Source organism: Pleurodeles waltl, chromosome 7, assembly GCF_031143425.1.
Source record: "Pleurodeles waltl isolate 20211129_DDA chromosome 7, aPleWal1.hap1.20221129, whole genome shotgun sequence".
Classification (NCBI taxonomy): Eukaryota; Metazoa; Chordata; class Amphibia; order Caudata; family Salamandridae; genus Pleurodeles; species Pleurodeles waltl.
Genome location: NC_090446.1, coordinates 1,516,601,478 through 1,516,619,862, shown reverse-complemented (window position 1 = coordinate 1,516,619,862; position 18,385 = coordinate 1,516,601,478). Strand labels below are relative to the sequence as shown.

Genomic DNA, 18,385 nt, shown 5'->3' with positions numbered 1-18,385 from the left:
GCTCTCCTGCACTGGGTCCTACACACAGCTTTTCAGATACATCCCAATTCTGTCTTGCATCATGATACTAGTATTCATCCCTGTGTATCCTGCAGCACTTCCTGCTAATCCAGTCCTAGTACCAGTGCCGTTCAGCTAATATTAACCACCCCTCCACCTAGAAAATCCCATGCATTTTCTATAGTACTGTATGACTTGTTCCACACCTTACATTGAGATGTTGTGCGCGTGAGCTGCTGGTGTCTGTGCACACATGTACACAACAGCCTCTTTGACCCTCTCAGACCTAGTTGGACTTGTTTTGTATTGTTTAAGATACCACCAGAGGGGTGTGACTGTTAGATCCTTGCCCTCTAATCTCCCAACAAGATTGACAGTAATTAGGTTTTCCCCTCTGTCTTCCTTGCCAGATGTGTGTACAACTAGCTGTGTTTTCACCTTCCGGTTGTCCTCATAGTATCAGGACTTTGTTTGCCCTTTCCCGCTGTGTCTCCACAGGAGTGTGACCGATTCCTTCTTCCCTCTTCTCTCAGGATTACAGAAAAGAAGCAAACAAAGCTGGAACCCAGTGTCAAAAAGGAGAAAGATCCGTATGCAGCATCAACGGATGAAAATACAGACATCGATGATGATGTGGATCTGCCCATCCCTGAGCTCCCAGGTACAGCGCACGTGGCGTTTTATAGCCTGAATGTACGGCTTTTTCAGAGTGGGTCTAGGTCCACTAATGCGGGGTTCTACCAGTGTGGCTTTGGCAGTTCCAGATTGTCTGTTTACCTTCCAAGCCCAGCACAGCCCCCTTGCATCACCGAGCCTTGTCGCTTGGCTGGTGTACGATTGAGAAGAGACACCCGCAGTCAGCCTTTTCTCTGGTACCTGTTGTAATATCACATGCCATAAATGAAACAAACTACTGTAGCCGTGTAAGATCTGTTTGTCCAGAAGAGAACACTTGAAGACACCTTTTCTGCCTCTCCTGATTCTTTGGGTTTCTGTAGCACTTATTTCTCTCCCCTTGAAATACTCCAATCTGATTTCATGGTTGTCTAGTTGCACTTTACAAAACCTCTACACACTGTGCTCTATTCTAAGCTGTTGGGTTGTTTTTATGATCTTGCATAGTGTCACCAAAGGGGCCTTTGCTTTGCTGGTTTTGGATCATGTGTTGCTGAATATTCCCAGTGTCAAGCTATGAATGCGCTGGTAAAATAAAGAAGTAAATAACATGTGGCATGTTGGGTTTTTAACCCTGCTTTCCCTGTAAGAGGCTTGTTCACATTCAGTTGAGCTCATTTTACTCATACCGATCTGCCTTGGTACTTCCCAGTAAGCGACTGAAACGATGCTCGGTCAGACGATTACTGTTTACAGTAGTGCTTGGGAATCTTCTAAAGGACTTTCCACTTTTTATCTACTTCATCTAAGCACATAGCTGGGAGGATGAAGGGAGCAGAGCGACCCAAAGTGTGTTTGTGGCTGGAATAATAAGCCCTAAAACGGAGCAGTTTGAGAAACAAAACATCTTTAAGGATGACCAACAGCTCAAGTTTGTGTATTTCCTGTATTCTGTCACAGTACGTGTTATTCCAGAGCTTCTCTTAAAGGACATGGAAAGAAAGTTCTAGGAGGAACATTGTAAGGAAATGCCTCCTTGGCATGGTTACCTCCTGACTTTTTGCCTTTGCTGATGCTATGTTTTGATTTGAAAGTGTGCTGAGGCCTGCTAACCAGGCCCCAGCACCAGTGTTCTTTCCCTAACCTGTACTTTTGTTTACACAATTGGCACACCCTGGAATCCAGATAAGTCCCTTGCAACTTGTACCCCTGGTACCAAGGGCCCTGATGCCAGGGAAGGTCTCTAAGGGCTGCAGCATAACTTATGCCACCCTGGGGACCCCTCACTCAGCACAGACACACTGCTTGCCAGCTTGTGTGTGCTAGTGAGGACAAAACGAGTAAGTCGACATGGCACTCCCCTCAGGGTGCCATGCCAACCTCACACTGCCTATGCAGTATAGATAAGTCACCCCTCTAGCAGGCCTTACAGCCCTAAGGCAGGGTGCACTATGCCATAGGTGAGGGCACCAGTGCATGAGCACTGTGCCCCTACAGTGCCTAAGCAAAACCTTAGACATTGTAAGTGCAGGGTAGCCATAAGAGTATATGGTCTGGGAGTCTGTCAAACACAAACTCCACAGCACCATAATGGCTACACTGAAAACTAGGAAGTCTGGTATCAACCTTCTCAGCACAATAAATGCACACTGATGCCAGTGTACATTTTTATTGTAAAATACACCCCAGAGGGCACCTTAGAGGTGCCCCTGAAACCTTAACCAACTACCCGTGTAGGCTGACTGGTTTTAGCAGCCTGCCACACTCGAGACATGTTGCTGGCCACATGGGGAGAGTGCCTTTGTCACTCTGTGGCTAGTAACAAAGCCTGCACTGGGTGGAGATGCTTATCACCTCCCCCTTGCAGGAGCTGTAACACCTGGCGGTGAGCCTCAAAGGCTCACCCCCTTTGTTACTGCACCACAGGGCATTCCAGCTAGTGGAGTTGCCCGCCCCCTCCGGCCACGGCCCCACTTTTGGCGGCAAGGCCGGAGGAGATAATGAGAAAAACAAGGAGTCACTGACCAGTCAGGACAGCCCCAATGGCAACCTGAGCTGAAGTGACTCTGACTTTTAGGAATCCTCCATCTTGCAGATGGAGGATCCCCCCAATAGGGATAGGAATGTGACCCCCTCCCCTTGGGAGGAGTTACAAAGAGGGTGTAGCCACCCTCAGGGCTAGTAGCCATTGGCTACTGCCCTCCCTGACCTAAACACACCCCTAAATTCTGTATTTAGGGGCTCCCCAGAACCTAGGAACTCAGATTCCTGCAACCTAAGAAGAAGAGGACTGCTAAGCTGAAAGACTCTGCAGAGAAGACGGAGACACCAACTGCTTTGGCCCCAGCTCTACCGGCCTGTCTCCCCACTTCTAAAAGACACTGCTCCAGCGACGCTTTCCCCAGGACCAGCGACCTCTGAATCCTCAGAGGACTGCCCTGCTCTAGAAGGACCAAGAAACTCCCGAGGACAGCGGCTCTGTTCACCCAAGACTGCAACTTTGTTTCCAAAGAAGCAACTACAAGACAACTGCGTTTCCCGCCGGAAGCGTGAGACTTGCTACTCTGCACCCGACGCCCCGGTTCGACTTGTGGAGAAACAACACTTCAGGGAGGACTCCCCGGCGACTACGAGACTGTGAGTAACCAGAGTTGCCCCCCTTGAGCCCCCACAGCGACGCCTGCAGAGGGTATCCCGAGGCTCCCCCTGACCGCGACTGCATGCTTCCCAGATCCCGACGCCTGGTAAAGACTCTGCACCCGCAGCCCCCAGGACCTGAAAGATCGGAACTCCAGTGCAGGAGTGACCCCCAGGAGGCCCTCTCCCTTGCCCAGGTGGTGGCTACCCCGAGAAGCCCCCCCCCCCACCTTGCCTGCCTGCATCGCTGAAGAGACCCCTTGGTCTCCCATTGATATACATTGGAAACCCGACGTGTGTTTGCACACTGCACCCGGCCGCCCCCGTGCTGCTGAGGGTGTACTTTCTGTGCTAACTTGTGTCCCCCCCGGTGCCCTACAAAACCCCCCTGGTCTGCCCTCCGAAGACGCGGGTACTTACCTGCCGGCAGACTGGAACCGGGGCACCCCCTTCTCCATTGAAGCCTATGCGTTTTGGGCACCACTTTGAACTCTGCACCTGACCGGCCCTGAGCTGCTGGTGTGGTAACTTTGGGGTTGCTCTGAACCCCCAACGGTGGGCTACCTTGGACCCAAACTTGAACCCCGTAGGTGGTTTACTTACCTACAAAAACTAACAAATACTTACCTCCCCCAGGAACTGTTGAAAATTGCACTGTCTAGTTTTAAAATAGCTATATGTGATTTATTTGAAAAGTATATATGCTATTGTGATTATTCAAAGTTCCTAAAGTACTTACCTGCAATACCTTTCAATTGAAGTATTACATGTAAAATTTGAACCTGTGGTTCTTAAAATAAACTAAGAAAATATATTGTTCGATGGCATCTGTCGCTGTAGATACGCATGTTTTGCAATAGCTCGCCATCTGGTGTTGGGCCGGAGTGTTACAAGTTGTTTTTCTTCGAAGAAGTCTTTCGAGTCACGGGACCGAGTGACTCCTCCTTTTGTCTCCATTGCGCATGGGCGTCGACTCCATCTTCGATTGTTTTTTTTCCGCCATCGGGTTCGGACGTGTTCTTGTCGCTCCGAGTTTCGGAACGGAAAAATAGCTAAATTTCGGAAGATTTTCGTCGGTATTGTTGCGTTCGGGATCGGCGTAGTTAGATTCAACACCGCGTCGAAGGATCGAAGAGCTCCGGTGCCCTTCGGGGTAGTTTTTTCGATCCCCCGTCGGGGCCTGGTCGGCCCGACCACGTGCTGAAGAACACCGATGGAACGGACCCCGTTCCGTTTCTGCCCCAAATGCCACAGTAAATACCCCTACACAGACCAACACTTGGTCTGCAACCTGTGCCTGTCACCTGAGCACAGTGAAGACACCTGCGAGGCCTGTCGTGCGTTCCGGTCCCGAAAAACACTCCGAGACCGTCGAGCCAGAAGACTTCAGATGGCGTCCGCGCCGACAGCCCACCGAGAGTTCGAGGAACAAGAAGAGGAAGGTACCTTCTCGATCCAAGACTCGGACTCCGAAGGATTCGACGATACACAAACCGTGAGTAAGACGTCGAAAACCACTCAGAGGAAGATTTACAAGGCCCAGGGGACGCCACTGCCACCAGGCCATGGCTCGACCCATAAATTCGGTGACCGACCGTCGGCACCGAAAAAGGCCCAAACAGTGCCGAGATCGTCCGACTCCGGTCGAGACACCGGCACGCAGCCTTCTCGGGACCGAGAGAGTGCTGGAGACAAGCATCGACACCGAGAAGCCGGTGTAGACACGGCTCGACGCCGAGACAGCGGCCCCGAAGAAGATCGGCGCCGAGAGGTTTCGGCCCCGAAAAAGAAAAAAGTCACCTCGGAGCCGAAAAAAGACGCAGACAGGGTTTCGGTCCCGAAACAAACTGCAACCGACCCAGCTTCAGGCTCTTATACAGAAGAGCACTCGCTAACCTCCCAAATGCAAAGGCATAGGTTTGAGGAAGAGCTACAATCAACTGATGTGGACCATACGCAAAAACGTATTTTCATACAGCAGGGGACAGGAAAAATAAGCACCCTTCCCCCTATTAGAAGAAAGAGAAGGTTGGAGTTCCAAACTGAACAGACACCACAACCAAAAGTGGTTAAAAAGGTTACCCCACCACCCTCTCCTCCGCCCGTGATTAACGTCTCACCAGAACAAACTCCATCACACTCCCCAGCTCACACCACCATGAGCCAGGGTGACCAAGATCAAGACGCATGGGACCTATACGACGCCCCAGTGTCAGATAACAGTCCGGAGGCATACCCTACGAAGCCATCTCCACCTGAGGACAGCACCGCGTATTCTCAAGTGGTGGCTAGAGCAGCACAATTTCATAATGTAAGCCTCCACTCTGAACAGGTCGAGGATGATTTTTTGTTCAATACACTCTCCTCCACCCACAGCTCATACCAAAGCCTGCCTATGCTCCCTGGTATGCTCCGGCACGCAAAAGACATCTTTAAGGAACCGGTCAAAAGTAGGGCAATCACACCAAGGGTGGAAAAGAAGTATAAGGCGCCTCCTACAGACCCGGCTTTCATCACTACACAGCTGCCACCAGACTCTGTTGTTGTAGGTGCAGCTAGGAAAAGGGCGAACTCCCACACATCTGGAGATGCACCACCCCCAGATAAAGAAAGCCGCAAGTTCGATGCAGCTGGTAAGAGAGTCGCAGCACAAGCTGCAAACCAGTGGCGCATCGCGAACTCCCAGGCACTACTTGCGCGCTACGACAGAGCCCATTGGGATGAGATGCAACATCTCATTGAACATCTGCCCAAGGACCTACAAAATAGGGCAAAACAAGTGGTGGAGGAGGGACAGACCATTTCCAACAACCAGATCCGCTCCTCCATGGACGCTGCAGATACAGCTGCATGGACAATTAATACATCTGTAACTATTAGAAGGCATGCATGGCTCAGAACATCTGGATTTAAGCCAGAGATTCAGCAAGCAGTTCTCAATATGCCTTTTAACGAAAGAGAACTGTTCGGTCCAGAAGTGGACACAGCCATTGAGAAACTTAAAAAAGACACGGACACTGCTAAAGCCATGGGCGCACTCTACTCCCCGCAGAGCAGAGGGAATTACAGCACATTCCGTAAAACACCCTTTAGAGGGGGGTTTCGGGGTCAGAACACACAAGCCAGCACCTCACAAGCAACACCGTCCAGTTACCAAGGACAGTATAGAGGAGGTTTTCGGGGACAATATAGAGGAGGGCAATTCCCTAGAAATAGAGGAAGATTTCAAAGCCCCAAAACCCCTACTACTAAACAGTGACTCACATGTCACTCACCCCCTCCACACAACACCAGTGGGGGGAAGAATAAGTCATTATTACAAAGCATGCGAGGAAATCACTACAGACACTTGGGTTCTAGCAATTATCCAACATGGTTATTGCATAGAATTTCTACAATTCCCTCCAAACATACCACCAAAAGCACAGAATTTGACAAAACATCATTCCAATCTCCTGGAGATAGAAGTGCAGGCACTATTGCAAAAGAATGCAATCGAATTAGTGCCAAACACACAAATAAACACAGGAGTTTACTCACTGTACTTTCTGATTCCAAAGAAGGACAAAACGCTGAGACCAATCCTAGACCTCAGAGTAGTGAACACTTTCATCAAATCAGACCACTTTCACATGGTCACACTACAAGAAGTATTACCATTGCTAAAACTACACGACTACATGGCAACTTTAGACCTCAAGGATGCTTATTTCCATATACCAATACACCCATCGCACAGGAAATACCTAAGGTTTGTATTCAAAGGAATACATTACCAATTCAAGGTACTGCCTTTCGGATTAACAACCGCACCAAGAGTCTTTACCAAATGTCTAGCGGTAGTCGCTGCACACATAAGAAGGCAGCAAATACATGTGTTCCCATATCTGGACGACTGGCTAATCAAGGCCCATTCGTTAATAGAGTGCTCAAATCACACAAATCATATCATACAAACCCTCTTCAAACTAGGGTTCACCGTCAACTTCACAAAATCCAACATTCTGCCGCGCAAGGTACAACAATACCTAGGAGCCATAATAGACACATCAAAAGGAGTAGCCACTCCAAGTCCCCAAAGAATTCAAAATTTCAACACCATCATACAACGCATGTATCCAACACAAAGGATACAAGCAAAGATGGTATTACAACTCCTAGGCATGATGTCTTCATGCATAGCCATTGTCCCAAACGCAAGACTGCACATGAGGCCCTTACAACAGTGCCTAGCATCACAGTGGTCTCAAGCACAGGGTCACCTTCTAGATCTGGTGTTAATAGACCGCCAAACTTACCTCTCGCTTCTGTGGTGGAACAACATAAATTTAAACAAAGGGCGGCCTTTCCAAGACCCAGTGCCACAATACGTAATAACAACAGATGCTTCCATGACAGGGTGGGGAGCACACCTCAATCAACACAGCATCCAAGGACAATGGGACATACATCAAACAAAACTGCATATAAATCACCTTTTTTCAATCAGTTTTTCAAGCACTAAAAGCTTTCCAACCAATAATAGTTCACAAATACATTCTCGTCAAAACAGACAACATGACAACAATGTATTACCTAAACAAGCAAGGGGGGACGCACTCCACGCAGTTATGCCTGCTAGCACAAAAGATTTGGCGTTGGGCAATTCACAACCAAATTCGCCTATTAGCACAATTTATACCAGGGATCCAAAATCAACTCGCAGACAATCTCTCTCGAGATCACCAACAGGTCCACGAATGGGAAATTCACCCCCAAATTCTGAACACTTATTTCAAACTCTGGGGAACACCTCAGATAGACTTGTTTGCGACAAAGGAGAACGCAAAATGCCAAAACTTCGCATCCAGATACCCACACAAACAGTCCCAAGGCAATGCCCTATGGATGAACTGGTCAGGGATATTTGCTTACGCTTTTCCTCCTCTCCCTCTCCTTCCTTACCTGGTAAACAAACTCAGTCAAAACAAACTCAAACTCATATTAATAGCACCAACTTGGGCAAGGCAACCCTGGTACACAACGCTGCTAGACCTATCAGTAGTACCCTGCATCAAATTGCCCAACAGGCCAGATCTGTTGACACAGCACAACCAAAAGATCAGACACCCAGATCCAGCATCGCTGAATCTAGCAATCTGGCTCCTGAAATCCTAGAATTCGGGCACTTACAACTTACCCAAGAATGTATGGAAGTCATAAAGCAAGCCAGAAGGCCATCCACCAGGCACTGCTATGCAAGTAAATGGAAGAGGTTTGTCTGCTACTGCCATATTAATCAAATACAACCATTACACACAACTCCAGAACATGTAGTGGGTTACTTGCTTCACTTACAAAAATCTAACCTGGCTTTCTCTTCCATTAAAATACACCTTGCAGCAATATCTGCATACCTGCAGACTACCTATTCAACTTCCCTATATAAGATACCAGTCATTAAAGCATTCATGGAGGGCCTTAGGAGAATTATACCACCGAGAACACCACCTGTTCCTTCATGGAACCTAAATGTTGTCCTAACTAGACTTATGGGTCCACCTTTTGAACCCATGCACTCCTGCGAAATACAGTTCCTAACCTGGAAGGTGGCATTTCTCATCGCCATTACTTCCCTAAGAAGAGTAAGCGAGATTCAGGCGTTTACAATACAAGAACCTTTTATACAACTACACAAGAATAAGGTCGTCCTAAGGACCAATCCTAAATTTTTGCCAAAGGTTATTTCACCGTTCCATTTAAACCAAACAGTGGAACTTCCAGTGTTCTTTCCACAGCCAGATACCGTAGCCGAAAGGGCACTACATACATTAGATGTCAAAAGAGCATTGATGTATTACATTGACAGAACAAATAACATCAGAAAGACTAAACAACTATTTATTGCATTTCAAAAACCTCATGCAGGAAACCCAATATCAAAACAAGGTATAGCCAGATGGATAGTTAAATGCATCCAAATCTGCTACCTTAAAGCTAAACGACAGCTGCCCATTACACCAAGGGCACACTCAACCAGAAAGAAAGGTGCTACCATGGCCTTTCTAGGAAACATCCCAATGCAAGAAATATGTAAGGCAGCCACATGGTCTACGCCTCACACATTCACCAAGCACTACTGTGTAGACGTGTTATCCGCACAACAAGCCACAGTAGGTCAAGCCGTATTAAGAACATTATTTCAAACTACTTCCACTCCTACAGGCTGATCCACCGCTTTTGGGGAGATAACTGCTTACTAGTCTATGCAAAACATGCGTATCTACAGCGACAGATGCCATCGAACTGAAAATGTCACTTACCCAGTGTACATCTGTTCGTGGCATCAGTCGCAGTAGATTCGCATGTGCCCACCCGCCTCCCCGGGAGCCTGTAGCAGTCTGGAAGTTACCTTCAACTATTTGTATAGGTATCATCTCAACCTTAAATAGGTACATACTTAGTCACTCCATTGCATGGGCACTATTACTACAATTCAACTCCTACCTCACCCTCTGCGGGGAAAAACAATCGAAGATGGAGTCGACGCCCATGCGCAATGGAGACAAAAGGAGGAGTCACTCGGTCCCGTGACTCGAAAGACTTCTTCGAAGAAAAACAACTTGTAACACTCCGGCCCAACACCAGATGGCGAGCTATTGCAAAACATGCGAATCTACTGCGACTGATGCCACGAACAGATGTACACTGGGTAAGTGACATTTTCATTTCTATACAAAAACCTATTGGCCTGAAATTGTCTCTGAGTGTGTGTTCCTCATTTATTGCCTGTGTATGTACAACAAATGCTTAACACTACTCCTTTGATAAGCCTACTGCTCGACCACACTACCACAAAATAGAGCATTAGTATTCTCTTTTTGCCACTATCTTACCTCTAAGGGGAACCCTTGGACTCTGTGCATACTATTCCTTACTTTGAAATAGTGCATACAGAGCCAACTTCCTACAAACATGTACTGTGTCTCGATTTTTCCTGGTTAGTTCTTATTTAAAGAAACTTAGAATGGCAGCAAAAAGTATTTCATCTCAAACTCTAGATCCCAAGCCTATTTTCTCCCACTGGAGGAATACTGAGAAATCAAGAAAGAAGCCCCTGAGGTCCCTGCAGTATGGCTTAACTTCCTCAAAGTACTCTTCAGAATCCAGTGAGCCTTCTCCTCTGGATGTACACACCATGGGCTTCCCGCCGCCACGTGCCACGCATCTGCATCACCATGGCCAGTATCCTTGCTGCAGATCCTGACCGGCTATCCTAAAAGTGGGGAGACAATATATGAAGAAAAGGCATTTGTCCCATGGCGACAGAGCAGACGCCCAAAAGAACCAAGAATGTTAGAGGAATATATTGTGTAAACTAAAGAACGTCCTGAGGAAGCGTGAGAAAATACCATACACCCTTAAGACCAGGAATGATTGAACCACACTACTGATGCTGTCATCCGTTCATCATAATACTCAGGCAATTGTTCCATGAGGGCGATGGGAAGATCGACTTTGAAGCATTTCTTGCGACCCCACCAGATTATGATAAAGGTCCTAGTAGTTTATATATCCCAGAGAAGTTGCATACTCCCCTGGCCTTGTCACCTTCTGAGGGAATCTTCTCTTTACTGCACAGATTGATTAAGTGTCATCTGAGTTTGGCCTAACTATGCAGTAGGCTGAAGACCAAGGTTTCCTGTTTGTGCTGTCACAGGCACCTGAGAGAACATTGCTGGTTCCTCCTTTGATGGACCACATTGGAAAGAAGAGACAGATCAGTTCAGGAATCCTTCCAGAGTGCCAGCAATCCTATTACAGCAAGGCCAGCAGTACAGGTCTCCTGTGTCTGTCGCATTTATAGTCAGCCTATAGCTAAGCTGGAGTTGTAGTGGTAGCAGCTGTGCGTGGAGCGCCTTGAACCCTGTCTGTGATCTCTCAGCGGAACGTATAAAAGAGAAAAAGGAAGCTAGAGGCCGTGGACATGAAAGTGCTGTGATGACAACCCTCCTGACAAGCGCAGCCATTGCAGAGGTGCTTGAGACTAGATAAGACCTGGAGCAATGTGAACATGGAACTGCTACCATTCCTGCTGGCAGCAATCCTTAGGCATGAGTGGAGATCTAGAAATGGGGCAGGGTAGCCTCCAAGTATGCAGTGAAGGCTGTCCTGAATGTCAGAGATGTGGATTCCACGCTCAGAGTGTGTCATTTGCTGACCAGAGGTCTAGGTAAGGTGCATGACGCTGTTCGACAAGGAGGTAGGTAAAGCCAGTTCATGAGTAACTAATGTCCGTGAAGCACCCATCTGCCTTTCGAAGACCAAAGGCAGGAGAGGGACATTTCTCAATCACAGAGGGTTTCACCACCACGGTTTGAGCAATGATCCCTTTCAGCTTTACGGTGAGTACCAGCATCCGTGCCCCCTGTAGATCAGCGGGATGTCTGGTCTATGTAGCACCCTAGAAGAATGGGGTCCGACTCTAGTTCATTCAGCCAGTGATGAATGAATGAAAAATAATTTCCAAAGTGGGAACAGCTGCTTCCAGGGAAGCGTCCCGGTGCTAGGCTAACAGAAAGGGGGCCTGTCTGCCCTCCTCCAAACAGAAAGGCCAACCTTAAATGCGGGATCCATCCTAGTTGGCCGAATATGTTCCGGCATGGAATAACACAGGCTGGCCGCCCGAAAGGAGCCGGATCTCCCACCCGCTGTTGCTTTATACACCCTAGGAGTGCATGGCAGGTTTTGATTTGCTGAGCGGAATGCCCCGTATGGTATGTATTTTTTCACTTTTTTGTTTTGTGAGACTGACTTTTTTTGTGTACAGCTCTGTGAGTGACCTTTAGCGCTTGAACTGAACCTTTTGCTTGATAGGCAGCCAATGCAGCTGCTTCAGATCTTCCCCAGAAGACTGCCATTTGGGTATGTTCAAAACGAGATGCGCCGCCACGCTCTGCACACGTTCCACAGCCTGTTGATCATGTCCTCTGGTGCTCCCGGATACAAGCCCTTGGGCTAATCCAGTCTAGGTTTGATCAGAGCCCGCCCGATGTCTTTCCGAGTAACTTCAGGGAGGAGTTTTATTGTCATTTTTGTTTTTTAAAGATTTAAAAAGGGGAAAGCAGCTGCAGTTGACTGCCCATGTGGTTTGAAAGCTGAGGAGGCATCTCGTTGCACCCCCAAGTTTCTCACAACTGGTGCTGGGATGGCGCTTCCCCAGCTTGAGAGGACCGACTCTCCTGATGTCCATCGGAGAGGAGTCCCGAATACCAACATTTCAGAGTTTTCAGGATTAAACTTCAAACAGATGCTATGCATCCAACTAGGTAGGGTCCGAGAGACAACCCTGGACGTTGCTTGCCATAGTATCATCGAGTTGTTGAAAATCAGGCATCAGCTGTGTGTCATCCTCATAAGACACAGTTTTGAAGCCAGCGGGCCATATGAACATTGAACAGGGTGGGGCGATGGGTCCAAGAACCACATTTGGGCCTGCGCTGCTGAGTGTGCTTTTCTTACAAAGATGATCTGAGGTGCCATAACATTGGACAGGTGGATGGTGGACATATGGATGCACTCTGGAATTCATGGGGATATCACATTACCATTCCCCACTTTCCACCATCATCTGCATCCCATCTCCCCCTCCGTCAGGGCCACTCATGGATGGGCCCGAACAAAATTGGGGAAATTACTCCAGGTACTTGCAGAAGAAAAACAAGGGCCTCCCTCCCTTCATAGACTTGTATCTCCCCAACATCTCACCTTAAAGGCGGATTTTTAATTGTTGCACATTGGCAGAATTGATCCCCTATTTTCACCCAGAAGTTTGGATGTTTTCTTTTGGCTTTGAGGATACATGCTCCCACATTCCCATCTAACTTAAGCATGGGAGTTTCCTCTCATTCAGAGTGGTTTAAAGACATTGGAAGTTCAATTGTTTTCCCCATTGGTTTGTGCTGGGGTGTGCGTGTAAAGTCTGGTGCATGTGGCATCTCTTCTTTGCAGGGTGGGGGTCCTTGTCTGCCACGCTGATCAAAATAACAAAAGCAGCAAAGAGGGGGAACATTTCCATTCTGATGCTAGTAAATTGACATTGACAGCGGAAGTAAGTACCACCACACACAAATGCATCCAGCTGTTTCTAGATTTGAGGCTGTCAGATTGTATTTCTCAATCTCTGTTATAACAAGTTAAGAAAACCGTCCTCTGTGGGCCTAGCCTCCAGGTGGTACAGTTTACAACCAGTGGCAGACGTGGAATAGGCCATGCTGGAAACGTCTGGCAATAAGCTGGTCGACAGAAGTGATGCCCAGACAGTTTATGGCCTTTTTAAGTTTCATGTTCTCCTGCATTATCTTGGTACTGCATGCAGGCTCGTAATGCAAAATCTGCAGGAAGAACTTCTGTTAACAGAGATAGGAGGACGAGCTTCAGGTGACTCTTAGTAAGTGCACCTTTAAGTTGGTGGATCCATTATCTGAATTTGAAGGCCACTAGCCCTTTCCTTCCTCTGCCTGCAGGCAGGTTAGTTCCATGGGAGTTTTGGGAGCATACCTTGGATCACTCCTGACCTGGTGAGACTGTGGTCTGTCTGAAAGGACTATATATCAATATCTTGTAGCAGTATGTCAGAATAGGCCCAGAGAGCATTCCATCTACAGGCCACAGGCTAACAGCCATCTTCTAGACAGTGGTACATGCACGGGAAGTGAGACATGGTGATGATCTCACATCACCAATCCTGAGTCTCTGCTTCTTGCTGTGGCTTTTTTTAGTAGTAGACTTTGGGCAGCTAAGCCAGTTCTCTGACCGCATCTAGGTGCTGGATAACTACATGATCCAAAGTAGAAGAGGTTCTGGGCTGACACTAATGTGCATCCTGGGCTTACAAGCCTCATGAGCTCTTGTTGTATCTGCTGTGCTTTGCTTCCAAACAAGTGTATCTGTCCTGTCCTTCAGCTTGTAGCATTAGACTTCTTCAAAAGACTATTGTAGATTCCTCCTCACCGATTAGCCAAGATGGAAAATAAACATGGTGGTGGTGTGCTTCATTTAGAAGCATTATGCGTCAAATTGACCTAAATTTGTGACAATGGAATTTTGCAGATTTTGGCCCCCACCTTCTCCCATTAGAAATGCTGCTGCGATCTTTGCACTCCAGTGGGCTTGTAACCGTGCTCTCATTACATGAGACATGGCCGGCCAAGTGCATTATTGTCACGCAGACCCTTATTTTAGTGCGTGTGCGCTGCCAGTGCCCTCACGTGCTTGTTCATGTCGTAGAATTTTGCACTGATTAATTAGTTGCAGAGTCAGTTAAGTTACAGGTTTTAGTGTTTGACGTTCTCTGTTAGCATTTCCTGTTCCTTGGTTTTGCAATTCGCTTGTCTGCAATCCATACCAGCGGGTGTTTGTGCCTGCGCTCTCCATCTTCTTAACCCGTTCAAGGTCTCACCGCAGTCTTGAAGCAATGCTCCACTTACTGAGTGGGCAGATGTGTTTTGCAGACATGTTATGCCCTTCGTTAGGGATGGTGTGTAGCACAGCTGCAGATGAGGCGAACCAGAGCCAAGCCAGTTTACACACATCCAGAGTAAGACCACAAAATGCTGCCCTTTGCAGGAAGAAAGGCTTTCCTCAAAACATATGAGGGATTCTTTCTGAGAGGTTTTCCTTCGTGAGGGGACGGAGTAGCTAACACTCCACCTAAAGACAGTATAACTAGGATCTTGCAGCCCAGGCTGATCCAGATCGCAGGGTGCGTAAAACACTAGCCAATAGTGCACCACGCATGAAACATTCCGACTTTCAAAAATTCTAAATATCTTGTGCTGGAAGCAGTTGGAGATCTTTAGTTAGACACTGTTGGGAAGTCTGTAAGCTCAAGGATATAAAAGTGGATTTTCTGACTCTCAATGAAACACAGCTTGGGGAAGTTCTTCATCAAGTCATGCTACTGCTATCCCTAGTGGCTGTAAAAAGGTGTATGATAACAGGAGGTCGTGGTGGAATTGCATTAGGATTCAGGGAAGAAATTTCATGTCGGCGCACCACAGAGTGGTGATCGTTACGCCCCATATTGGTTTGGAATTGTACTGTTCATCCAGTCTCCTCATATAAATGCAGTAGTTTACCCTCCACACACAAACCAGCACTGAAGCAGAATTCCTTCTTGCCATTGGAGGTTATCAATGAAATTGTCACCTGCTATAATCCGATATTGAGTATACAAAATATTAAACTGCATGTCAGCAGACTCTCTGGTACCAAGTCTAGAGATTTTTTAGCTCAGTGTTTATCTAGGTCTTGAGCGATGGTTGAAGGATGCACACACAAAGCGGCCTCCTGCGATCTGGCCTCTGTTACTAAAAGCTCCAGTTAAGTTTTACGGATCTCGTTAGTGCAGGTTTCTATTGGGATGTCTTTCGCAATGGTGTCAAACAGTTTATTCCTTCCTCCTGCCTGGACCCTGCTTAGATCAGTAACCTATTTGTGACCATTTGAACAACACTGTAGAACACCTGACTATAATGAATATACTCTCTCCTTCTAAACCTTCTGAAAATAAATCCTGTCTGCCTTTTAATGCTTTATTTATTTGTTTCATGCTAACTACCCAGTTTGAGGGAAGTACATAGGCGAAGCAATTGTGAAGGCTAAACATAGCTATTCAAGCATGAGTTTGGTCTCTTGGTAAAAATGCCCCTCCGACCTCTGGTACTTCCAGTGTCGTTCAGCACTTTCAAGAGCATTGAAAAGACTTATCCTCCTTCTTCTCTTTGCAATTTTAAAACACTTAACAGGATAGATACTGCCCATCAAATGAGACATTCTCCTAACTGGCTGTGACGGTGGCAGCTAGGTAAGAAGTGAAACTCTACTGGTGGACAGTAAGTCATGATCGCCTGACTGCTCATGCTCAGCAGTGATGTCTTGATTCATCAATGGCTTTAGTTAACAACTTGCTGGTGACCTGGGTTGTTCTGAACTGTTGCAAGGCTAGACTGTTGTCTTTTGACTCCAGTGATGTGGTGCGCAATTGATATACTACATTGATTACGCTCTCACTGCTGCATGGGGTCTGCTGCAGCAATTCTCACATAGCTCTAGTGAAACACATAAGTCCTGACTTTTTTCCTGGAGGACACAAGGGACTCTTATTGGTTAATGTCCAGACACCGAACTTTCCAGCAGGTTATATCCTGCAGAAGAAGGTGCTAATTCCTAAGAACCGCAATGCAGGTATTAATTGATCTGACGAGATCAGGAATACATTTATAAAGCTAGCTTAAGTGAGATCCTTTTTTTCACCTGCATGCAGTGTTAGGCTCCTCTAGCTGCCAAAATCTGACCTTGTTTATTGAGCCATGAAACTACATGCACAGCAACGTCCTGTGACCTTTTCATCCCAGTAAGCCGGTAGCTGAGCATAGAGAGCTTTGCAGCAGTCTAGGCAGGTGCCCACAGTTGTTCCCGCCACCCACACCTTGTTAGGGATGGATAGTAGGAGTAGTATATGCTTAAGAGTCTTAAGTTGTAAGAAGCAGCTGCCTACTACCAAGTTGGTTCATTGCTCAAGCAACATTTGTGAGTCAGAAACCATTTCCTGGATGCTTTGCCTTCAGTTTGAAGGGGTGATGTGATGACCCAAGAGAAATAGGGGTGTGAGGTCACTCAGCCTAAATCAATTCAATTGCCTTTTATGCAGGTACACATACATTTCTTGCCAAAGGTTGTAACAACATTTCACATCAATCAGGCAACATATTTAGCTTCTATTCCTTCTGCACCCCCATTTATTACCAGAAAAAGCTCTGAACGCATTAGTTATTCAGAGAGCAGCAGTGACAATGTGACTAGAACCAAGTCTATTCCAAAGTCACAACTTTGTGGGGCTTTTGCACAACCCCTTCTTGGCAGTCCTCTAAAGCTGCGTTGAATATATGGAATGTGAGGTGCTTTCAGGTCAGCCATACCGAAGCCAAATGCGCCCTTAGTGTTCCGCCTGAGGCATAACACGCAAAGAAATGGCCACAATGGCTTTCCTAGAACACATTCTGTTTGCAGATATCTGGAATGCTGGCACTTGATCTTCCACGCTTTCACTGATACTACTGGACGGACAGTCCTGCTGGACTAGAGGTGTGAGTGGGACAGACTGTACCCTGATCCATACATCTACTTCTGCTTGTAAGATCCTTGAGTAGAGAGTTGGGTGCTGCCTTCTGGACACTGCTTGTAATCTCCAGCGACACATGCTGACAATGAAGAACACTACTCACTCGTAAGAGTGTTTGCAGCATGTAGTGCTGTAGATTCACCTGCGCTGTGAAAACCTACCTGAATACTGTTATGGTGGAGCACGTTTCGACATGTTCAAGAAGCACTCTCGCAATAGGATTTCAAATTCACCCACATACGCAGACATTAGTTTCATTTGCTTCGCCTCTCATACACTTCCCATGTATGGGGAAAGTGCAATTGCAGGTGCAACTGGTGTCCTGGGGTTCACAGAAGGTATGCCTACTGCATCCGACCCTTGTGGAGCAACTGACCTCTCCTGCCGCTGCAGCATCCAAGAAACAGGGAGAGCTGCCTGGGCTTTGCAAATCACCAAGAAGAACTGCCTCGGAGCACAGGAGCTGCTTCCCTGCATCTGCAGGCTCCCAAAGGAAGAACTGTGAGGACCCGGACCAGCAAAACCCGACGCCGGCATGTGTTCCTCCTACATGCTTAGCACTACCCTCCGATATGCCTAACTGCTCGTCCACACTACCACAGGAGTTTGTGACTCTGTGATACATTTGGGGTTCGCCTGGACTCTTTTCAGTGTACCCCTTTTTGGTCCACGATATAAAGAGCCTGGAGCTAGTAGGGTGGAAATAAATGGGGTTTTCGTAGTGGCTTTCAGTTGTACAGTGAAATGAAGATGAACGATGAATGTTGGCATTATAAAGTTGGTTTGTGATTGTGGTTGGCTCTGATGTTCTCTGATGACTTAAGAGGTACGTCTTTGTGTTAGATTTCTTCACAGGTAAACACTTCTACTTGTACGGAGATTTTCCCTCGACAGAGCGCAGGATGCTGTATCGATACATCACCGCATTCAATGGGTAAGTGAGCAGTTGACATTAGCGATGTCCGTAGC

The 18,385-nt window shown here is 47.2% G+C and overlaps 1 protein-coding gene across 2 annotated transcripts in view; it reads left to right on the top strand.

Moving 5' to 3' along the window:
- The window catches only part of XRCC1 (X-ray repair cross complementing 1), a 215,217-nt gene that overhangs the window by 185,018 nt on the left and 11,814 nt on the right, over positions 1-18,385 (top strand). For both annotated transcript variants that reach the window (XM_069201327.1, XM_069201328.1), the window contains exons 14-15: positions 534-661; positions 18,260-18,350. In XM_069201327.1, the coding sequence (XP_069057428.1) occupies positions 534-661; positions 18,260-18,350 (219 nt within the window). The remainder of the gene's footprint in view (positions 1-533; positions 662-18,259; positions 18,351-18,385) is intronic.